This window comes from Hippichthys cyanospilos, chromosome 10, assembly GCF_059441005.1.
Source record: "Hippichthys cyanospilos isolate Australia breed blue-spotted pipefish chromosome 10, RoL_Hcya_1.0, whole genome shotgun sequence".
Lineage (NCBI taxonomy): Eukaryota > Metazoa > Chordata > Actinopteri > Syngnathiformes > Syngnathidae > Hippichthys > Hippichthys cyanospilos.
In genome coordinates this window covers 18,982,538-19,008,134 of record NC_142378.1, presented here as the reverse complement: position 1 = coordinate 19,008,134, position 25,597 = coordinate 18,982,538, and the positions used below count along the sequence as shown (strand labels likewise).

General features: G+C 40.4%; 1 protein-coding gene across 4 annotated transcripts in view; it reads right to left on the bottom strand.

The window, feature by feature from the left end:
* celf5a (cugbp, Elav-like family member 5a) overlaps positions 1 to 25,597 on the bottom strand; it is a 351,120-nt gene that overhangs the window by 143,716 nt on the left and 181,807 nt on the right. For all 4 annotated transcript variants that reach the window (XM_088426234.1, XM_088426235.1, XM_088426236.1 and 1 more), the window contains exon 3: positions 15,244 to 15,292. In XM_088426234.1, coding sequence (XP_088282360.1) covers positions 15,244 to 15,292 — 49 coding nt within the window. The remainder of the gene's footprint in view (positions 1 to 15,243; positions 15,293 to 25,597) is intronic.

Sequence of the window (25,597 nt, the reverse complement as noted above, 5' to 3'; positions counted from 1 at the left end):
GCCCCCTCGCTTAAGTGCCAAGGCCACTATTTTGCGAGTGAAATTGCACTGTGCTGCTCTGGATAAATAAATAGTGACGGTGCACGCATACGTTGGGCGCTGGTAGGAGAAAGAGACGTTTATTTCTGTGCACACCCTGAGGTGAAAGCAGCTCTGCTTGTTTTTTGTCATTATCTATGTTCCAAAATACTATTTGTCTCGTTGTGTGATCTAACAGCCTGCAGAACCCAAGAATTTAGCTGCGTTTATCATTATTATGCCTTTAAACATGCAATTTGTGTAAGGGCTACAGCATATTGTGTTGTCATCTTGTCAGTTTGAGGAAAGCTGCGCTCTTGATGCTCTTTGGCCTCTCGCCGTGAACACACAGAACATGTTTTTTCCACAAGCGGTGTAGTGGGCAAAGGTCTCACAATTAGGCCAGTGAGTTCTGCCTAGAGCAAATCAGACAATTCACTACGACAGCCTAACATTCGGAAGCCAATCAAAAATAACCAATTGTCCATCTGGTTGGTGCAGGAGCAAAATATGCAGTTTACAGATTCATATGTTGAAGACAAAACTGTATAATATGATATGTGTTAACGGCATTAATAGTATTTAAAGTCTCTTCCATTAAAAGTACACAACAAAACAATCAATGAAAACATTTCAGTGCCAGGCTTTTTCATTTAATGAGATAATACTTTGGCATAGCAGCATGTGGTTCTTTTAGCAATTCTTGTTTTTCACAAAGATCTGTTTGCGGTTGTTTTATCCTTAGTTTGACAACGTTCACCTAGGACTGGCAACAAACAGTATAAAGCCTCATTTTTTTGAAAAAATGTTTCAAGATCTGCCAAACTGATGCTTGTTGTTAAGTTAGGGACTCTGTTTCTCTGATCTTTGTCTTTAAATTATACTATATAAAATAACACAATGTTTTGCTTGCTTTTCAGTGTTGTCACTCATAACATTTACATGACACAATTGAGACATATGTGACAAATCATTCTGCGACATACTAGAGCATATGTTCAATTTAATAACAGTCTTGGATATTTGCAGTATTTTACTGGTACTGTCGCATAATTTAATTACAATTGTAGTAATTACAGTAAGATGTTGTATCTATTAAATCAGATTTTTTTTTTTTTTTTTTTAACTTGCCAGTTTTTTCATGTTATGCTTGAGCAGTTGTTGAAAGACCTTTTTGAGGTCAGGTTACCAGTGCACCTCTGTCAGTTTTGAGCATGGCAAAGATAGTTAAATGAGGCAAAAATGAGCTTTCTGATAAACATTATATACATTATATATAACCTATGAATCACTATACAAGTATATGTGCAAATAAACCATCCATCCATTTCCTTGAGCCGTATATCCTCACAAGGGTCGCAGTCTGGGAGCGTGGGAGGAAGTGCCCGGAGAGAACCCACGCAAGCTTGGGGAGAACATGCAAACTCCACACAGGAAGGCTGGAGCGAGGTTTTTTAGAGGCGCACATGTTAGACAGTATGTAAGGCTGTGCGCTGGAGCAGCAAACAAGCTGCGTTGTGCTGATCCTCTCTTTTGTAGTGAAAAATAAAGTAGCTCTTTCCAGTAAATGCAAACAAGGGATTGCTATGCATGCTAATTGCTAATGTGAAATGCAGAACTGGGAAATAACCAAAATAAGTGCTTCGGTGTACTGTAGACTTTCCACTGAAGTCTGACTATACTGACGAGTCCCATGTCTGACTGAGAGCCATCAGCTTTGAACAGCAAATTTGTAACACAGTTAATTCATATCTATTCCTAAAAATAAGACAGCTACATTTGCAATGTCGTATAGGCACAAACAGTGGACATGACAAAATCTACACACATATCACACACCACATGATAAAGAGTCAAAATCTTGGTTACATTAATCGATTTAGCTTTGGTCAGGAACAGGTTTTTTTTTTTTTTATTTTAGATTTAATCACAAAATAATCAGACAATGCGAGCATAAAAATGCATGGAATGGAAAATGCATTTGAATGGAAAGTAACAAATATATTTTGTGACCTCTTTTAACGGGAAACATTTAGATTCACATTTAAATTGTTGTGCAATCATAAATACTCCACATATAACCTATTTAGTGTCATTTGTTTGAATCGCTAGTTCTCCAGAATGTCTGACCCCGCTGCTGAATAAAAAAATCCTCAAAGAAACACTGCACTCGTTTCTTTTAAATCAAAACCTTTTCCGATTCTAATTGTTTTTCACTAGATCACAATTATGCTTGGATATCTGGAGAGACAGACGGACAGACAAAAAGAACTGATCCACAAATAGATGGGCAGACAGTTAGGTGGACAGATAGGTTGACAGAAATTGGGCTCTTCCATCAGCAGTTGTTTTTCGAAACCATTTTACAAAAGTGCACTGCGATGCACGGTGCGGAATAGTGGCATCCATTGTTGTCACAACCGCTGCACATCAATTCAGTCTTTGCCTTGTTTAAGGGGTTCGCAGAGAACAAGAGGGCCAGAAAAAAACAAAACAAAATGATAAAGCGACCAGAATTGAGCCCCAAATTGATCCGCACTCTGTTTGTCCCCAAAGAGTTGGGACGGCCGTAATGAAAAGAACGGGACGAGCCGGCCCGCACGGACCATCGTCTCATCCAGCCATCTTCTTTGAAGGAGGAGTTTGTTTCTCAAGGTGATTGTAGGGGTGATAAGGGAGAGGGTGTTATTAAGGGTGACAGCACAGGGGCTGAGAGGCAGCGGCTGACTGGATAACCTTGCCGCCCGTCCTCGCCTCGCTTCCTTCAAGCACCTCCATCTCCGGCCCTATCTGCCCGCGTGCCCGCTCCGTTGTTGCCTGCTTGTGCTCTTGCGCCAAGGCGCCTTTTAAAATGGAGTTACATCCCGGCAGCTTGAAAACTAAAAACTATTATTGACCGTTCCTTTCTGTGTACTAGGGTAGATGTTGCTAAACCAGGTCGAGGTTACTCCATTACGCTCCATTAAGCGTTCACGTAACAGCAACGTTTGGGCATCATGAAATCATTGATTGCAAAATAAAAATAAATAATGAAAAATTGAAAAAGTAACTTTTTAACAGGTTTTATTACGTGACACCCTCTGTTGCTTACATCTACGTGTGAATATTGCATGTTCCATTCCTCAAGTCCTAAAGTAGTACTGTTCACTACAGTTGAAACGCTTCATTGAACGCTTTTTGGTAGGGCTTAGGAGTGTATTTTCACACCTTGTTGCATAATCCTTTTTTTTTTTTTTAATGCAACCAGTCTTTTGTTTACAACTTAGATACTCACTACTCACTGTGTCACTATTTCATTTGCTGATTTCTTATTTCATCAGTTAAAAGAGAAAGACCCTGTGAAGGAAATTGAGGGATTTGTTTTGTTTGTAAATAGATTAGACTTGATCTAATAGCTCCGGCCTTCCTGTGTGGAGCAGCGTGGGTTCTCTCTGGGTACACCAGCTTCATCCCACACTCCAAAAACATGCCTGGCAGGTGTATTGGACACATTAAATTGTCCTAGGTGTGATTGTGTCCGTGAACAGATGTTCGTCCCTTTGGGCCCTGCAATTGACTGGCAACCAGTTAAGGGTGTCCCCCGCCTATTGGCTATAGACAGCGGGGATAGGCACCAGCAAGCCAGCAACCCTAGTGAGGGTGAGCGACTTCAGAAATTGGATGGATGTAAATGTTCTCGATTCGTTTTGGGCTAAAATGGCACTGCGAGACAGACTTTGGAGTCTGGCACAAATCACCCCTCCCCTGTAGTAAAACAATTTGAGCGCCTTTGGTTCGAACAATGCAGCTAACTTCATTACAACGTCACCTGAGACTTTTTGAGCGTTTTGTGATAACAACATGTTGCTTAAAGTAAAATGATAACTAGCATTAGGGTGGTGCCAATCAAGAATTTGGGGAATATGTATTGCTTTTACTGAATGGCTGCTGAGTGTGGGGCCTGTCAGCCACGCCCTCAGTCAAAAAATATGTTTTGGCTCACAGATGTTGTGTGTGATTTCATGGTGCCTCTACTTACAAAATTAATTTGTTGCGGAGCTAATATCATAACGTGAATCTTTCATGCGAAGAGATGCTTTTTAAATGTAAACAACCCTTTACATGAATACTATTAATAATTTTATTTAAAAAGAATGCATCAAAAACGGTAACAAATATAAGAATTACATTACTGCAAAATAATACAAATATATCACATAAAGAATACTTAAAAGAAAAACATTCCTGAACCCTTTAAATTAATCATACCGGTACTAATTATAGCAGTTGACAAAATGAATGCAGTTCACTTTTGTTTGCCTTGAGATGGTACTGGTGTGTTGGTGATGAGTCCAGAACGAGAGCGACCTTTTTAGTTCGTTTACGTTGTTTTTGTTCATTTCATTTACAGTTACATTTCCAGTGCTCCAGGAATCATTTACAGGAGCAATATTTTTAGTATTATTTTGAGCACGTAAGCTTATTTAAGTTTAGTTTGTGGTCATGTGAAGTGCTTCCTGTGTGATGTCATTCAGTCCACTCGCTAAAGTGCTAACGACGTCCTAACAGCATAAAGGTCAGATGCGACAGACCAAAGTGGTATGTTACATGTTACATATGTGCTTTTATGTGAATATGCACAACGGTAGACGTAGCTAATGTCAATTTTATGTTTGTTAGTATGCATCGCAGGTGTATTAGACATACAAAACTGTCCTTAGGTGTGATTGAGTGTATGAATGATTGTTCGTCTCTGTGTGCCATGCAATTGGCTGGCAACCAGTTCTGGGTGTCGGATGGATAGCTCCACGGTGTAAATTCTTGGTGGGAAGTGTGGATGAAGCGCGTAAAGATGAATCGTGGAAGACCACAGTTTACATCAAAGCAAAAAAACTATAGTCTTACTTGTGGGCAAGCCAGCATATTAATAAATTATAAAAAATGTTTCACAAACTAACAAATATAGTAAGACATCACAGATTGTACTAACCTATTACATTAAAGTCTTATTGGAGCGAACATCGGTGGCTCATATTTTATGCCAAGAATTTCACCTTTCATATCTTGAATTTTTTATTGTTAGCAGCGACGATATTTTTTAACTAAGGCGTTTCGTAACCTGATTTTTTCAAATTAAAAGGCGTTCGTAAGTAGAAGTTCCACTGTACATCATGCGGCCTTCTATAGATGAATTCACTTTTCATTGTGTCCCAAACTTGGAAATCAAGCCAGCATCATTGAAAAGACTTTCTTCTAGTTTAGCTCTTTCTTTGCATTTGCTCAAGAAAGACAATACACAAAAAAGTACAGAATAATGGGCCTAAACCCATGACATCATCACTCTGCTTTCTCTTGTTGTTCTTGGCCGTTGTCAGCAGGTTTGGCATTGGCATTATCATTAGTAGTTTGTTAGATAAGGCTAATTGATCTCCACCTTGCCGGTGTATTAGCGTATTGTGCGTGACTCCTTCCACTGACTCTGCATAACTCTGATAGCTTCAGCACAATCTTAGCCTAGGGGGCAACGCATATCCCTGCTGAAAAGATTTCATCATCTCAGATGCTCCGTCTGCTACTCTCCTGATTTTACATCTACAGTACTTCACCTGTACCAGGCTGCTGCAGCCCCCACCCCTCTCCACAAAACACATGAAAGACCTGCAACTTTAACTCAAATGACTGCTCTTATAGCTTAAAGTTTTTCACTACCTCCAGGGCTTCAGCTACAGTTGTAAAGTGCAATTTACTTTTAAGCCAAAGTGGTAAATAAGAACGTAAAATGGTAAATGTGCTTTTGTTTACAAGCCAAATGAGTTTGGGAGTCAATGAATTGAATGTGCTTAACATTAAAAAAAAAAACTTGTTTGTGTTACAACATCTTGACATAAAGTGACCGAGGGATACTGACCACATGTCTGCATTTGAGCTAATATGAGAATTGCCTGTTTTGCTTTACCTTTTGCCTCACAGTTGTCTGCATTGATTGATGCCAAGGAAAAAGGATCAAAGGCTGAGTGCAAGATAGAAAGAGGGGAGGGAAAAGAAGGCAATGGACAGACAAAAATGAGTGGAAAAGAGCAAGTGAAGAAAAAACACTTGTTATTTCTGTCTAGCCTGCAAAACGGAGAGCTACATTCAACAGTGTTTATGTCATTAAATGCAATATTTAAATAGAACATTTTGGTACCCCATGAATCAAAAATAACACCCCAACGGGCCTGGTGCACACATACGGGATGTTTTTTTTTTAAACCTTAAAAGATTATTACTTTTTATAAATTTATATTTTCTCTACTTTTTGGTGAGAAAGCAGAGTTTTTCTTGAACACCTATCGCTGTTTACTAAACATAGGTTTGATCTTCTGTCCATCCATCTGTCCACCCATCCATCCATCCATCCATCCATCCATCCATCCATCCATCCATCCATCCATCCATCCATCCATCCATCCATCCTTGACTATAATCCATGTGAAATCATTAGGTTTCTCTGTTTTGTGATTAGAAAATTAAGTTTGAAGCTATTTCGAGCACCGCAAAGTCTATTACCTAGCAACCTGATGTTGAACTTCAGCTACCTTTCATCATCATCTGAGATGTTGGGTCAGATGTCCTCAAGTGTCTAAGGGATGGAACACAATGATTCTTGAGTCTGCAGAGGATTGTTTGAAAACTGTCACTAGAAGCACACTAAAAGAACTGCTTGTACTATTGAGCTCGGCTTCATCAACGTTTTCATATGTTGAATCGCTGTCTTTATTTCAAGGCGTCAAAAAAATGTCTTGTGAGCTGACATTGAACTTGAGTCACCTTTTCCCTCAAATGTTGGGTAAGACATCGACTGAATTGCTGTTTGAACACAGACTGAATATAAAATAAAATTAATGCCATTAATGATGTGCTGTACAATTGGGATTGAAGGGGATCAGAATTCCAGTGTTTGGAGCAGTGGAGGACCAGTCAGGGCCAGCAAGGCCTTCTCTGCTAGCCTAAAATAACCTGATCTTATCATAACTATAATTAACTATAATATTTATAAGAACTATAATAAAAGTCAATTTATTATACTGGGTTTTTCTTGTTGTGGCTTTATTTTGTGGAGTTGGACTTATTTTGCTTTTGGGTTCGTGTTGTTTTTCCCTGGCGTCTGTCGTTAGTGTAATTTGTGTCACCTGTCATGAGCGTGTTCCAGCTCGAGTGTAGCTCTAGACTCTAGAGTGTTTCATGTTTCGCCCAGCTTCTGCGAGTAATACATTGTTTTATTGAGACCATCTAATCCTGCCTCCCTGCATTTTCGATCCACCTTTTTACATCCGTCGCCAAAATGCTGCACCGACATGACACTTGGTGGACTTCAAAATGATCGTTCTCTCGCTCAGGGATGCCTCTTCAACCTCAAAGGTTAGACTCGTGGTGGAGTATGTCTTACGTAGAAGATTTGCTGCCTCTTTCCACAGTGGATTCACCATCATTTCGAAACCTTGTCAGTTAGTTAGTTAGCTAGTCACAACTAGCAAAAATGACAAGGTAAGATAACACTAATTTTCTCTGTACAATCGCTGTTAATAATAGTCTATAAGTAGTTCTGGTCAATGTGTATCAAGATGAAGCACACAAAAACTAACGTTAAATGGTACATTAAACACACTAACGATGACGGAGCCAAGCTGCTCACGTTAGCCCCACAGAATTCATGTATTTTTGAAACATCTCTCCCTAACTTAGCTCACTGAACTTGAATTTGAAAATCAACTATTATCATTATAATTGTAGAATGCACTAACTGTTTCTGCCTAAAGCATAAACAATGCATCACTGTGCCGTGAAGTTAAGTAATAAAGGGATTTAAAAAAAACATTTTGTATCATGCCTTTAAAGGTTTACAATACAATAAAGATGAAATGATTTGTACTTTTTTTAGGTTAAAGCCAACCTTCTACTGGATGTGTAACGAGTTTAATGCGTTACATTGTGAATGGATAATTTATATTTCCACTTATTTTCATGAGCGTTATACAAAGGTAATATAAAATTGTAATGTACAAAGTAAACGAATGACCTTGAAATGACAGTAATAAGTAATAATTAATGCATCCCAGTTTTGAAGTAACTTGCCCAACACTGCTGAATTCAGACAAGAATCTTAGTTAGCCCTCTAATCCATCTCGCACATATTTAATTAAAAATGATCAAGTTTTGAGCCAAAGGATTGTTGAGGGAGGAAAGAGGAAGAGCACGTTCACTGTCATCTGAGGCTCACTGTCGTTGGTGTTGCACCAGGCTTGCTGAGCACAGCCGGAGCCGCAGCCCACTGAGGTGGCCTGGATTAGAAAGGCATTATACAGGCAGGCCTGCCACCCACTCAGCCGCCCACGCAAACAGGCAAACATAATGTGAATCTTGCGCATGCCCAGTGGCGAATAAGAATCAAGGCGCGTCCCTGTGTCTAAATTTTGTAAAGCAAGCCGAAGCCTTGTATTGTGTTTGTGTGTTTACTCAAACTGAACGACGCTAAAATATTTTTTTAGTTTTTCTTTTTTTTTTGTTATTTGCTCTCAGGTTCACTGGGATGTGACGGAAGACGGAGAAGCGGAGAAGCGGAGCAAGCTCCAATAAGTCAAAATGTAGAGCGGACACATGGAGGCTGAAAACAAAGATCATCTAGATTGAAAAAGTACCGGGCTACATGCTCAACTGCTGTTCCGCTCTTTCTTTCTTTTCTTTTTTTTTTTGATGATGAATTTATCTGGCATAAAAGACAACAGATTGTTCCATGTATTAAACATCAGTGGTGTTCTCCTTTCTTAGAGAGAGACAAAGCTCTAAAGAAGCAGGCAGGAAGGCCACCGATCTCCCCATCGGTGAAGAGAGAGAGGGGTAGCTAGAAAAAAAATGAACCAACGACAAAATAAAAACAGATTGGCAAGAGTAGAAAGGCAAAAGGAAGAGACTGTTTTTGAGACTGAGAACGACAGAAAGCAGAATATCGCGGATAAAATTGTGGCTGAAACATCATCCGAGGAGGAGTGGTAGGTGGGGGCAAGAAGCAAAACGCTGAAACAGTAATTCTCCCTTTGGACACAAGAAAACTATAGATTACCAGTCGCAATGTGCTTGGCTGGGCACAAATGGAGACATTCCAAATAAGAGGGCGCATGTTCAGAGGTTGTTGGGATCAGGCTGAGCTAATCCCAACGCTAAGGCAGGCAGCCGCTCCTTCGTTCAAATCTCCTCTGATACTCACAGAAACAATACTCAAACAAGACCAGAACATTCTGATAACTCCCACAAACAGTCCCAGGAGGTTGAAGTCATTTAATCCACTTTTTCCACGATGCACTTTCTTTTGAGTTGACTTATTTATTGACTCATTTTCATTGCCAAAATCAGGGTCAAGTTACAATTCGAAATATCTGCTTGGTTGGGGATCCCAGTGCACCAGATGGATGATGGAAACCATTGTCTTGAGTATGGACTTAAACTTTGATATTAGATTGAGTAAGATAGGAAAATAAATATACAGTACTTGCAGACATTAGCCTGTTTTGAGTTATGCGGTTATAAATTGACCCCCTAATATGGGGATTGAAAATGAGAAAAAAAACTCAGAGAAATACGGTACGCAAAAACAGGATTTCATGTGAGCCCTTGGAGTTTGTTATTTGTACTAGCTGCCAAACCTAATGTCTGGCCTCAATCACACTTCTATATTGTCTCAATGCAAAACAACGACACAAAAAACAGCACACTTTTATGAATTATTTATATTTCTTGTTACTTGTATAAGAAAGACATGCTTAAGGTTGATTTTTATTAGATTAGAACAGATTAGAACATAGTTGTGGGCCTTCAACTTTGTACAAGTGTTTGTTTAGAACATGTGAGCTGTGAGGTGAGCTTGACTGGCGTCAGGTCAAAATCTCGTAAGACATTTTGGTGATTTTTGTTTGTTTTCAAAAATGTGTTGTTTTCAAAAGTCAATACTAATTGTCTGTACCAGGGTTGTCAAACTCATTTTCATTGTGGACCACATTGTAGTCATAGTTTCAGTCAGAGAGCTGGTATGACAGGGGTCAAATACATTTCATTGTGTTCATCACACACTTACCTAACTTTGAAATCAGAGACCAGCAAACACTGTTCAAAAGCACCTGAAATAGTTGTCAGCTAAATACAGGGAACACAGGGACAAACAAACATCCACGCACCCAATCACAATCAGCAATTTTGAGTGTAGTCTCCAATACACGTAACATACATATTTTTGGAGTGTGGGAGGAAACCGGATTGCCCGAAAGGAACACACACGGGCTCGGGGAGAGCATGCAAACGCCACACAAAAAGGTCAGCGCGAGCTAGAGAGCATGCAAACGCCACACAAAAAGGTCAGCGCGTGCTAGAATTGAACTCAGTGCTCTGAACTGTGAGGCTTACAACATGTTAAGAACTCTTCCACCAAGCTGCCATACATCTCTCTCTCTCTCTATCTATCTATCTATCTATCTATCTATCTATCTATCTATCTATCTATCTATCTATCTGTCTGTCTGTCTGTCTGTCTGTCTGTCTGTCTGTCTGTCTGTCTATCTATCTATCTATCTATCTATCTATCTATCTATCTATCTATCTATCTATATATATATATATATATATATATATATATATATATATATATATATATATATATATATATATATATATATATATATATATATATATATATATATATATACACACACGTATGATATTAAATCATCCGCAAACTTTCTGGGGGTATGACAGCACATGCATGAGGTAGCAAGTTCATCCAATCGTCATTTGCAAGATAAGAGAGATTTGCTGGGCTAAAACAAGATGTGAAAACAAGACAATCTAATCAAAAGGTCTAGACACAAGGACAATGTGGGATAGTGGTGGTGGAGAGCAAAGTGTTTCGGGGAAAATCAAAGCGGCTGAAGCTGATTTCTCCCGGGTGAGGACGCTGAGCCCTCCGAGGCTCAGAACAGCCCTTCAAAACTGAAATATCAGCAGCAGTCAGTGCCAGTCGTCAGTACCACGTGTGATGGAAAATCAATCTAGCTCATGTCCATGTGAAGAGAAAACGGGTCGGCCAGGTCCCTGCCACCTCCTTGCTGTACCACACCACTTCACCTCACCCCACTCACACTAAAACAGCACCCCTCGATGGTTCGCATCACCGACGGCGGAGATGTATGCAACTATGGCGGCTCAATGTGAAACGTCTGTTGTTCTGCTAGATTAGGTAGGTGATTGGCCATTAATATTCATTTCACAGTGTGTCTTTGTTAAGCAGCAGCAGGGGCTGACAGAGTGTTTGGATGAATTTACTCTAGCGTACGTTTTCCCTTTGATTTTGTCGGAGACAGCAAACTCTGAGGCTTCTTTGCGGCACTATGCGGTTCACCAGTTTGTTTTTTGGTGTCAGATTACGGGGAAGCCAGGGGGATCCCCCAGAATGAAAACAGCTCTGTTTGAATTGAATGCCTTGGGGTGATGAAATATTAAGGGGACTTTGTCTGAAGAATTTCACTTTTATCCAAAGCACGTATTGCTGCTTCTGTCTCTGACGACAAGTGGTTTCTGTTTTAAACACATCCAGGTAAACTGGGAAATATTTAGGCCTTGGTGGTCTCTGGCTTCTCAGACATCTTGGAGGATCTAAAGTCCAGCAGGGATAAAAACCGCAGCGGAAAGGTTTTCCCTAATGAAGGTGCACTCAACTTTCCACTTCTAATGAGATTAAGGCAATAATTAGTATAACGTGGTGCATTAAGGAATAGGTTGCTCCTATTGGAGCAGAGGAGTGGCCCAGAGAGCAGGCCAGACTACCTCTATCCCTAGTGTCTCTCTCTCAAGTGCACATGGAAGGTAATTAATTCAGCACTTCCTTTGTGTGAGAAAATGCTGCTAACTGAAAGCCAAGTGAGTCAAATCACACACATGAAATCCTTCAAGGATCCAGTTTCTGCAGGTCATTTCTTGCACCTTAACCTCTTGGAAATGACATACCAAAAAAAACAAAAGACACATGTGCTCATTTTTGAACCACGAAAATAATCCAAAATTTGAAAGAAGCCACATGCAACACTTCAAAAACTCATTCACTTTATTGACGAATAGAGACTGAATTCTGTACAGAATTTTGTTGCCAACATTTTTTAGAGATGAGCTTTCAAACTGTAGCATTTACGTTGAACTTTAGCTCTACAATGTTGCGGTGTCAAAGGCGGGCTTTAGCTCATTTGCATTCACTTTGAAATTGTTATGAAAGAAAGGCCACATACATAGGAATGCAATTTTGGCAGACCACAGATCATTACTGTTGGAAATACTATAACTTTTGAATTGAATGCTGTACGTTTTCCAATCACACATTTTTATGGATGAGCTCACCAACTGGACCCTCTGCATCTTTCTATAAAGTCATAAAGTGCTCAATCCAAGATTTTGGCTCTTTTTGCGGTTATGTGGCTTGTTACCACTGGAAATAAGGTAAGTCGAAGTAGATGGTCCCAACGACGCCGCTGACTTGTTCATTCAAGATGATATGCAACCCTCAGGTCTGCCCCCGGCGCTCCTTTCCTCAGTGGGGTCTTCAGGCCGGTCAGTAAGTGGACACCGCGCTGACTGACCGGCGCGTCTTGGGAACTCTCAAAGTGGCCGCTCGCGAGCAAGTTAAGAGGCAGCTGAGTGTCATTGTTAATGTGGACACACAGCAGCACAATGGCTAAATCGATGGAGCTATAGGGGACATCAATCTTTGGCTTGTCTAATCACTCCTATTACACAGTGAGTGAAGGTAAGGAAGCGAGGAAGCCACGGAGGCAGTTTCTCTGTGAGCTTTATTGGCCTTTGCAGCAACTCTACTGGGTTGTCCTGTCCTTTGAAGCCTTGCTTGACAGGTGGCCAAGTGCCCTGCCATCCTAATTCGCACTAAATTGGCAGAGGTTTTTAGGTAAATCCTCAGAATTCAGCGCAGCAGCTGTACGCACTTGGCATTGCTTGTGCAGTTCTCTTTTTCACTTCCATAACTTTCTTTCTCTGAGCCTCAAAACAAAAGCAGACTCCTCTGCTCAAGAGATGTATGAAAGTGGGGGAAAAAAACAAAAACAAAACAGGAACGTTTCTCCACTTCTTGAAGGACGCCCCCTCATCCCATTAACATACGCGCGCCTGGGAGTAAATACATTCCTCCAAAAAACAGGAGCGATCAAAGGCGACAGAATTAAGCCCGAGTAATGAGGATCTTGGCGAGCACCCTGCAAATTTATTGATTGTTTGCCAAGCTGTACGCACCCCCCCCCCCCTCAGAGTTCCCCTCCCTCTGTACTGTTTACACTCATGTTTCGAATGCACACACACATTCTGAGAGGTGCAAGGGTTTTAACTGGGCACCTTGCATGGCCATAACTTCATTATTGAGCTTAATCGCCATCTAATTCACAACACAACAATAAAAATGCACTTGGCATAAGGAACAGGAAGAGTGGGTTGGGCAACAGGAAGCACCATTCCTGCTTTCCATCGTTGCAAGGAGACAGATTTGTTTATTGCCTTACAAGCTCGTTGCGAGTGAACACCTGTGGGGTTTGACGCGCTACAAATAAAACTGTGTTACATGTTCTTTTTATAAATGTATGAAACAAGCAGCCAAAGACAGATTATATGTGGGTGGGTGTTAAATATGAATGTTGCAGCATTTCTTTTCTTTTTTTGTGTGTTTTCAATTTGGTAGATTAGGATCCAGTTAAAATACAACTGTCTTGAAATCCGATTAAGTAAAATGTATACATTGAGAGCAGACTAGATCCGAGGGAAAACATAAAAGGAATGAGCTCAGAGATGCTTCAGGTGGGGAAAGTGGGCCAACAACTGGAGTGTCAATCAGAAAAACTCCACCAAAGCCCAACAATCCTAATCTAGTGCCAAAGTGTCAATATTCACCTCCGGCATTTTTAAATCAGCGTACTTCCAAAAATCATGTCTAGGGCTTTTACTCAACAGCCTGTAATTGAAAAAACACACGATGAAATGATTACACATATTGCTATTGTTGTCTTCGACAGAAAACTTCAATTTCAAATGAAATAAAAATGACGATTAATGAAATACTGAGAAACAGCAAAACTAGACAAAGTAAATGCTAAGCTCCTTGGAACATAACATTTTGGTGGAAAAAACTACTTCAGTACTTATCTTCAAACACACTTGCAAATGCATTGGAACCTAGTGCTTGTAAGATAATTGTTAAAAACAGTGTGTCAGTTGGGTATGGAAATAAAAACCCATGAAATTATGGCAACAAATGCTTTGTTTTTAGCATTTAGCAAACAAGTATATTCGGATGTATTGACCAGAACCTTCGGAAATATTTGAAACTATGTTTGAATGTATTTGCAAGCAAAATGAATTTAACCCTTTCACTACCGATTCTTTTTTTTTCTCTTTTTTTTTGAAAACATAAGATGAAACTTATGACATTATTACTTGTTCATAAGTCTAGGATACTTGAAAATTAGAAAAATAAAAATTCCCACTTTTTACAACAATAATAATAACAACAATAATAATAATAATAATAATAACATAAGTATGACAAAGACATGAAAATGATCACCAAACCGCTAAAATACATAGTAATCAGTGTAATCTGTAGTAACACACATAAAAAGCACATATTATCAATATACTGCCGCAGTTCTAGATGGTTGATTCACTAGAAATTGTATAACACAAGTTACCTTGTTGACAGCGGGCCCAGCACTGGCTTGTTGTGTACGGAAAAGCTGCTAAATGCCACTAAAATATATCGTTAGGTGTGTAATGAACCGCTGGGATACCATTTCATCTTCTTGCTACCATTCCTATACCCAATGCCATTTTTTGAAAAGCAGTGGGATGCATTGTCACAACAGGAGTGAAAGCGTTAAAGTGTTTTCAGACATATAAGACCATTCGGGCATACAGTAGTTGCAAGCTATATTTGAATGTATTTGCAAATATGATCCAGTGTTCTTGTAAGCTAAATGCTAATAACATCGCACGTCAATGGGATATGTACGTCAATAGCGATTGGCATTACTGCAACAAACGCGATGTTTTTAGAATTTGACAAACGTGTATTTACAAGACCATTGACAGCTCCACCTCTCGATCTGACCCGAGCAAACAAACAGCAGGGAAAACGCATTCATGTGACAAAAAAAAAAAAAAAAATGCGGTTACCTCCACGGCTCTCACTGTCCGCCGGTTTCACCTGGATGGGTCGAGTCATCTGTAAGGAACAAAACAACAAAGGCAAGGTTAGGGCTGTTGGTTCAATCCATCAGCGGTAACATCCTGTCATCCATGTTAATAACTTCTTTAAATACAGATCAAAGAGCGACACTATGTGTTGTCCACCAAAGCTGCCTGGAGAGCCTGCAAGGCGGTCTTGGTTGAAGGGGAGATAGAGAGGGAACGAGAAGAAACAGCCCTAATAAAGGTGAATCCCACATCAGGACGAGCAAGAGGCGGATCAATCCGAGCCTATCGATCGGAGGCCCTTGGGCCGCCAGAGAGTGTCTGTCTGACTGGGAAGGATTCTATGGTGAGGAGCCTCACTCTAATCCACTGGACCCTGATAAGAATGCCATTGCTTGGATTAGACACATCCGTCGCCATGGCCTTTGTGTCACACTGTCCGTTTCTCTCACGTTCATCTCCCTCATGCTTTATTGTTGTTGGTTGTTCAAGCACAACATAAGTTTAGTTTCAGCGGTCACCAAAAGTGACAGAAGCTCTCGTATGCTTGAGCAGAAGTACACACACGTGCGTTGATACCACATGTTGTTCAAGATCTATTTTTTCCTTGATTTTTATAATATCGAAAGGCGTTCGCATAACATTGTGAACTGAGAAACCCCCAGAAAAAATGTTTTTGATGACTGAAAACAAATCAGCATGGGTTTTATCAGGATAGAACATTTTTGAATGACAGAAACTGGAGGTTTCTAAAGGACACATTTTCTTTCCAATGTGTGCTTTATGCACCCGTTAGTCTTAACATGGCGCTCTGTTTAATATTGAGTTTGTGGAATATAATTAAAGTACCAAAATCCACCTGTTTTTTATCCATCGCAGATGGCGACCTTTTTGACACATGATGATTTTGTGCAGGGCTCAGGTAACAAATAATCACGAATCACCAATTTTCGGAGTTCAGTCGTATGATGTTCGTAAATTGAGCCGTGATGTCATTACTTGAATGTCTGTGTGTCACTTTCAGAGCAGAACGCTTGACTTTTGACAATTCACAAGTTATCCAATTAATTTCCTTGAACTGTTATATTTGAAGATTGAAAACTTTTGGCTAATTTAGCTATTGCACATTTGTATGAACAATATCACTGCTAATGTTTTGATGTCATTTTGTGTGTAAACATCATTTTACCTTGTTACAAGCAGAGAGAAACAAGAACAAGAACACAAGCGTGTCCGTTCTCTTAATGGCAAGCCATTACTATGCCTGTGTATTGTTGACATGTAACTGAAACATTTAAAAACTGTTAATTAAATGACTGCCTGGAGACAGATTGACATTTGCTGCCACCCTGCTACTACAAGCGTACATGCATAGGCCATCAAGTTATAATTTTGAATCAATAATCCCCGTTAAAGCCATTTGCCACAATTTGCTTATTGCATGTATTTTTTTATTTATTATTCTTATGTATTTATTTCTAAATGAGATTGTCATCTTCTAAGTTAGCAAGCGGGACTGTGAAAAAGGTCAGATTTAAAGACAGGGCAGTCCAATAAAAGCATGACATGTTCAAGGAGAAACACCATAATAGGATTTTAAAATGTCTTAATAACATGCTGATATATGTGGGAGAGGCCCAGGCCTTATTCATTAAGTGCTAAATGTATCCATTTTCACCTTGAGGAAGAGAGTAACCTTCCCTCACTGAAATTATTCCATAAATGTACCCGTCGTAAATAATAACTAGCGGCGACTACGTCTTTGTAGGAAAACAGTGAAGGTGGTACGCTTGTGACGGGAGAGGTTTTGAGTTTCCTCCTGATCTATATGTTCTTCTTCCCATCACAGAGCTTAGTTACTAAGATTCGCTCATTCCAGGCCAAGGGGCTTACTGTGGTAGCTGCATGATTACAGCATCTGACACGTTGGTGACATCAACACTTGCGGCCTGACAGAAGCATCTCTGAACCAGAGCAAAAACATCCTTAAGACAAGAACCACATCCACGAGAAATCTCTGGATTTGCCTTTTGAAATGTCACACGGACAAAAGACGCCTCGGTGGAGTCGGTTGACTTTTTGTTCAGACGCATGACGGAGGAGCCCAAGTCTTTTGCCGCGCTATGATCTCAGCCATCTCCGCGGGGCGTCCGCATGTGGGAGGCAGCGCCGCGCTAAAGCTAGTTACTGTTCACTCTCCAACATAGCAGTTAATGGCCTATTTATGTGCTAGAGAGCAACGCATGATAGTCCTTAACTGCCATTACTGATGGGTCCAGTTTGTCTCATCTTCCACAAAGCCAGAATGTGGGACTCGCAAAAAAATAGCAAAGAATCTCTGATCCTTGGAATCTTTTAGGGCCACCTTCAGTTCAGTCTAGGTGGTCTGATTGAAACACTAAGGTTCTGCACAGAGAATCAATAATCAAGTGGAACTGGGATCATTCCGGTTCTCCTTGAATATTCAGGTTTTAAAATGTTGGTGCTAAATTTCGATTACTAGTTAGCTACTCTCAAGTGGGTGTGCAGTGTTTAGCTCTTCCTGCCGAAGCTGCGGTGTGGTTGCGCATCGACTGATCACCTCCTGCAGATGGTTCTCACTGTCGGCCCGGCCACCTGCTTTTCATCAGGCCGCACAAGTGATGTGCGCGGGGTTCTGAGTTGGTAGTGATTGGTAACCTTGCCTCGGCTGTAAAAAAGCGCAAAAAACTGTTTTGGATCTGGACCCAAAGTCCTAATCGACTAGGTATGTCTAATGGCAACAATGAACCTTTGAGTGTAAGTGGAACGAAAACAGGTGAAACCATATCACAGTAACCATATCAGTACAGTATCTAGAAAGTATTTATATTTATATTTCCTTGCTTGCTCTTCACATGATTTTTGTGTTTGTTAAGATGCGCAACCCAAATAATGGATTAAAGTATAGCTTGGGTCACCAACCTTTTTGAAATCGAGAGCTGCGACTTTGGTACTGAGTAATAAGCAGGGCTACCAGTTTATGTGAAGACCCTGATCATGTTATTGATTGCTCACAATAACTAGGAATGGCTATAGTAAATATGTAAAGTGAATATGTAATGTATATGTCATATATGCAAGCTTGTTAGTGAAATTCATAGAAAATGTCACAATGTCCTATCACCTGTAAACTATTTGTGGAACAGGTCTACTCATGTAATACTCTGGGGCTACCCAGTGCCCGCGGGCAACGTTGGTGACCCCTGGTATAGCTGTTTGAAAAAATAAATAAATACAATTGACATAGAATGAGGTATTGGCCTAACTAGCGAAATACTGGGCCAATGCTGCATCTGGTGGGGTCACTAAAATTTGACTCATTGTGGCACTAATGTTTTGCAATTTGGGAGGAAACATTACAGTAGTACCCAGAAAAAAAAGCAATCACAAATTAAATATGTACTAACCTCTGGGGTGACCTCCAGAGGTGGGATTTTTTTTTTTTTTTGGGGGGTGGCGGGGTCTGTCATTTACAGTCATTTCAATACAAGGACCTCCTTCCATTGTCGTCAGTCCATAGTTTTTGGAAGTTTACCCAAACCGAAATCATCCGTCAGCCAAACGTTAATGGCTCTTCTATCATCAGTGCCAGGTCTGCCTTCATCACTTCCATCAACAGTCTAACATAGGACATATAATACATATTGATAATAATATTGTTTATAAATGTAGTGTATTCATACTCAGTGTGAAACCTGTGCCTGTTTCAATGAACAAGGATATTCTCACAGGAATGGTAGAAAAACACACACAAAGCTCTTCTTCAACAGATCTTAGTCTCTCTATGTTTAGTTTTAATCGCAGTCAAGTTTGAGAAGCTCAGCTCACACAGATTTGGTTTAAAAAAGGGAGCTATGTCAAAATAGTTTTGTGTGAGGAAGTCCTTCGCAACAGATAACTGATAATGTCCAAGGGAAGATCAGCAAAGTTCAGCTTTACACCATGATCTTGTTTCAATTCAGTGAGTAACTCTTGCTCCTTCAAAGTCATGTCCTTACCGCCAACGGATCCTGAGCTGAATAAGTCCCTAACCCAGTCATGGCACTCAGTGAAGGCTGAAGAAAAATAAAATGACTTCTTCTCGAGAGTTTTCAAATGCGTGCCAATCAGCTAACACATTGCAGCAGTGTTGCAATCATGCAGTTTCTCTGTGAGGAGGAACATCTCAAGGTTGCCACGTTGCACATGTTGTTGCCAGGGTTGCACATTTAAACGGAATCCATTCATTATATCAGTGCTTGTAAGCAGGATTTCATTTTGGCCTTGCATCTGTGTGTTCAGTTCATTCTGATGATGAAATATGTCAGCCAGGTATGACAGATTTGCACACCATTCATCACTTGTTAGCAGCAGCTTTGAGTAATCGGACGTCTTTGTCAGAAAAACTTGAAGTTCCGTCTGCAGCTCATACACACGGGCCAGCACTTTGCCATGCGACAGCCGCCGGGCCTCGTGTGGAGCAATAGGACTTCATGCTCTTCTCCCAGTTCCTCCCACAAAAACGTAAAGAAGCTACCGTATTTTTCGCACTATACGGCACACCTAAAAGCCCTACATTTTTTTGAAAGCTGATGGTGCGCCTTATACAGTACATAAGCGTCTTCACATAGTTCACTATGCATACAACATCATCCAACCGTAAAACTATGTCTGTTGGTAAGGTCTTTGCAACATAATTAAAAAGCAAAATAACACAGAAAAAAATGTCTTAACACTTAAAGTGTCAATATGTATGTTTTAAACATAATTGTAGGTCTAGTTATCATTAAATTATATTAAATGTGGGGTGGCACTTCCCCGGAGGTTGCCACATCGCTATGGTCAGCAGGAGGTGCTGCCGTACCGTAATGCCCCTAGAGCGCCCACAGGCGCATGCGAAAAATTACACACATTACACTATTATTTCTAAAAAAATACTTTGAACTTTTGGTGGGCAAGATTGTGTAGAGGATGAGTTTTGGGTTTTGAAACCAGAAGTAAAAAAGGGAGCAACTACAAATAAGTCTCCGGTAAAGTCAGCTGTGTTGTAGCTGTGAATCCTAAGCAGTGGATTGAAACAACCCACTGCTTGGTGCTGCTGTAAACTTACTTTGGTCACAATGACTGCAGGCTGACTACAGTTTGTATTATAAAGACGAAGCAACATAGCAGATAAACATACTGTACAACTCAGTTTTATTATATTTAGGTAAGCAAAGGGGCGTGGCAGACTAAGCGAGTCAGGAAATTGCACGACCGACATTTTGAATTTGCCGATTTTTGGTGCATTCCAGTCATTTGTCGGGCCATCGGCAAAGCAGGCATCCATCAATGACCGACAGTCCATCAGTGCTGACGAAATGTCCCTCTCTGCATTTCAGCATTTCTACAGTAAAAGGTTGTTGCAAATGAATGAAGCGTTGCCGTTTACTTGGTGCAAAATGTGTCCTCCTCAGCTCTGGAACCAAAAAAAAAACTAAAAGACATGGATAAGGTTGCTGTGTATTTTCTCTTGAACATGCAGTGCGGGGAGTTACGAATTGCTCCCGTCTCGTTCCTGTCGTCATTACCGAACTTCAAGCTGTTTTCATTTGTGCGAGAGTGCAGAATCAGCAAGGAATGCTTAATAATGCATCAATGAATGAAAAATAATACTTTGGGAATGTTTAGGGTGGGAAACATTGGAACATGGTTAAACCTGGTTACATCTAACAACTTGTACATTATAGACATCAACAAAAATGCATACGAAAATATGAATTCTATCAGATTTAGTGAAGCGTAAACATTCCATTAAAATTGTCACCGCATGCTTTTAGTTCATTTCTTTTTAAATCCAATTAGTTTGTGCTGTTGAGTGCAAACAAGGATAAAGTAAAAGTTGCTTTCTGTAGCTTTCAGTTGACCATAAAGTCTGACTATAAGGATAAATTTGAGGTTTGAAAAGCAACCGACATTCATTTTCTGATGTGCTGTCCTTGGGTTATTGTAAAACTGGAGCCAATTCCCAGTTGAATGGGTGAGAAGCAAGGAACACTCTGAACAAGCTGCTAATCAATTGTTTGGCGCACATAAACAGTTTGCCCTCACACCTATGGACAGTTAAGTAACCTAAAGTAACACAGCTTTATAAAACACTATCTCATGGTGGTTGAGGGTGGGGGGTGCTTGACTTGAAAATTCCATGGAAAATGGAGGTAAAACCCATTGCTGCTGTGTCTTGTGTGTCCTCTATGTTTGTTGTAATTTTCATTTTTTGGGTTTGTTATCAAATACACAAAGACAACCATGTTGGCATTTTATTTAGATATGATCCCATGCATAAGAGGAATATGAGATTTCCATCTCTCTCCCTTATATAGGGCCTTGACAAGGAACCTCTCACACAAGAAAATTCAATTTCTTTGCGGTTGCTAAGGTCACCGGTATTTGTCACCTTTTGTCATTTTTATCTATTTATCACCTTTGTCATATCGGGTGTTGTATTCACTGATGTGACTGGTTGTGATTGCTTTGTTCTTGTTCATGCGCACTACGGTTTTGGTGGCTCGTCACTTCAACAAACGCTCTCGGGCAGACCCTATTTGAGTCGCAGTTACAGAAATAGTTTTTGGCTTTGGCAAAGCTTCTGGATTAACCAAAATGTTTACAACGGAATTGCCTCGGTAACATCGGTTGTCATAATCTTGGATATTATTCATAGATTATTACGCTCTGAAGAGAAGACAGTTAGTGGAGCCTGCTGTGCTCCACTAGCCCCATCTAGTGGGGCCAGGCCCCTTTGGCCCCAAATGAAGAGATGCTACTGCACGTCACACAGATTGGTCCATTACAAAAATATGCATTGTTAATTTGAAAACAAAACAAAACAAAGGAATATGAGTAAAACTACACACTGCCATGTTCAGTCATATTTGTGTTGACATAAATACATAAAATCAAACGGACTCATTATGAAGCTAATACGCTCTGAGATGACTCATTGATGTTCTTGTACATTTTCAAATGAGTGACCAGTCTTAGTCAAGTTGCAAGTATGGAGCTCAAACTCTTGACTTGCCGCACAAGTACCTGCTGCTTTCAGACCTCCAGAAAATCTATAATTCCATATGCCTTCATTGAGCCGCCTCATTTGCTCAGTTAAGCCTTCAGTCAGTTGAATTAAAGCTCTTAACTCTCACGCGCCGCTTTAAATGAAGGGTGAGATAGAAAGCCCTGGGCTAACAGTACGTAATGTAGTGTGTACATGGCTGGAATATGTGCTCATCCGTTGTTGCTTTCCCACCACTTGGTTAGCTTTAAATGTTGTAAGAATAGTTTGGCTGAAATACCATAAGTGCATTGCATTAATGGAAAAAGCCCCCTACTGACAAAGAAGAGATAATTTTATTATTTTTTAATAGCATAAATGCCTAAGTTATGTTTCAATACTTTCAGAAAAATAACACATTTTACAGCCATGATTGGTCATTTCCTGAGCAGCTTTAATGTTGTTTTCAGTTGACAGCAAGTGGCAAAAGTTTGCTGCTTAATTCGTATTCTGCTAATACATTATTAATCAGAATGCTGCGTTTGTTTGGTTGCATAGAACGTAATGAAAAGACCGTTTTTGACTTGACGTCCACTCAAAACCAAGCCAAAGCAACATGGACAAGGGAGGGGAGTAACCAGTAAGCCAACGGGAGTGCGGCAAGGAAGGCGACCGATGAAGATGAGACACTGAGGCACAGGTGAGTAGGACATGATGGCTGCCAGGACTGGACACGGTAAACACAGCAGCGCTGACAAGACCAGACAGCTGCAAGTACTAATCAGACAGGAGACGGGACAACGTCTGACAACGGAAGAGACTCACCAAAGCCCATCACAATCAAAGCCTTTGTTCAAAAGGGTAGTGTGACAATTTGAAAAGGGAATATGACTGTAATCCCGCATTCCCATAGCAACAAGTCATTAAGGAGGAAACAAAAGGCAGTGAAGCAAGTTTTCGGTCCGGTAATGATTTCTTATGGTAAAAGTCGATGGCACTTACTTACAGTATTTGCAATAAAGTAAGCATACAATATGCATGATGTCTGCTGGCTTTCAGTCAGGTTTAATATGGAGTAATGCTTGTCTTGGGATCATTAATGCATTTAGTGGGCCATCAAAGCTTATGTTGCCGTGATGCTCGGCAGCAGGGGACATAAACAGCCCCCTTCTGACTGGGCCATTGCAGCTGATAGAATTAATACATCCAATCATTGATCCCGGCTACTGCTTAGGAGTGACTGTCCGCTCGTAAATCTGACAGTTACAGTAGAATGTAAGAAGCAGGCTCCAAGGAAGTCATAAAGGAGTTATTTAATTATTTCAAGAAATGTGACAACAACAAAAAACTGTCAATTTTTTTGCAGTTTTACTTCTAAACCAATTGAAACCATACACCTACTTTCAAATCATTGGCATTCCAAAGCCGTGCAATACTACAATATAAAGGTAAACATTTCTTCACTCTTATTTCAAACTATTAGGATTACTTAACCATTTCGTTTCTGAAGGTCTTTGCTTTGATAGCATCCATCCCTCCATTTTCATAAGTGGCTCATCCTCACTGGGGTCGCTGGCTTGCTGGTGCCTATCTCAGCTGTCTACGGGCGTCAGGCTCATGCACCCAATCGCACCTAAGTGTAATGTTTATTTGGGATGTTGTTTTTTTGGGTTGTGTGGGTTTTGTAGATGTTCTAAAGTTCATGTTTGTTTCCCTTGCATCTGCCTTTCCGGTCTGTGTCTTGTTAGTTTGATCTAGTCCACCTGCCTGTTTACCTGCCCTCCTCGTGTCATCCATACAGCCTCCCCTTTAGTCTCTCTTCACCTGTTTTGTGTTTCCTCGTTAAGTGTGAAGTTTATTTAAGTCCCCAGTATGCATTCAGTTCTTGTCGGGTCGTTGTTTATTGTTCCTTGCTGCTATGCCATCATCCAGCTGGTCCCCGTATGTTCATTTTAAATTCTAGTTCGGTTGCTACTTTGTCCAGTTTTTGTTATTTTGTTGTTCCTGCTCTGTTTTCTTATTAAACCCTCATTTTTGGAGCTACTTCCTTTCAGTTCCTGCAGTGTTTTTGGGTCTCCCTTCTTACCTCCACTTGCTATACCCCACCCTAACACTATGGACAATTTAGAGTGTCCAATACACCTACCATGCATGTTTCAGTGCTCCCGTTTGCCTGCGTCCCAGATGCATAATTTTTGACGGGGTAATTCCAAATCAAGGTGCGTCCCTCGGACGCATCATTTTTTGACATGCGGGCACGGGCGCCCGTCTGCAAAATTAGGGCCGCAAATTTAGTTAGCTTCACGACTACAAACTTCAAAGACAAACGTATGTATGTACAATAAGTGACCATTTGAATTTATTTTCATCAACCCCTTGTAAGCATTGGTGCCTGGGGGCGTTAGCAGTCTCTTTCTTTAAGACATTTATTGGTGGTACAGTATGCGAGTATGTATACACTCTGTGTTTGTGTTTTCCCTGCCTGTGGTATTTCAAACGTATCCCACGTTTGAGAAATGTGCTTGCGGCAGCAGTGTGGTGCTTCTGATAAGCGGCGCCAGTCATCGCAAAAGAGATGGCTAGCTATAAGCTTTGGGATTCCTATCAGAACCAACAGGATTTACAACTTGAATCGCTGACTGGGACACCTGCAGGCCTCTGCATTCACTGTCTTTCCCTAAATGCTGCTGCCACCATGGAAAGAAAGGAAGAAAACCATAAAATTAATCATTATCCTCTGGGGTGATTGCAAAGCAGAGATTACATTCCGGAAAAGGGCACTTTTGGTGACAAAAATGTAGTCACTTTATTTGAGTAGGTACTGCTATTTACAAATGCTGAATAGCTCCTTTTTGGAGCCTAACTGTTGATATCCATCTGTTACATGGCTTCTTGTAGTACACCGATTAGCATTAGAAGGCCACTAAATCGCAGACATGTGTGATTCGTAGTGCCATTACCGCTAGCACTACCGCATCCCTGATTAAGGCCATTAGACCTTCTGTTGTCTGATTCTGTCCAAGTTCCTGCTTTTTTGTCTTTAAAAAGGGCATCCAAAAAAGAAGCCAGAAATCAATCTTCTCCTTCATGCTGAACGAGGCCATAAACAATAAATTAACGATACATTTACTTTTCAGTCTTCAAGATCTGGATGTCCATGGTGTTATCTTTGTAACACTAAAACAGGATTGTTTTTTTTTTACTGTTATTATTCCACGATTTGTTTGACATACTTTTTTCAGTTACCATTGTAATCTAAATGGGCGGAACCTCCTATAAACACCTGACCATGACAATTAAATGAGT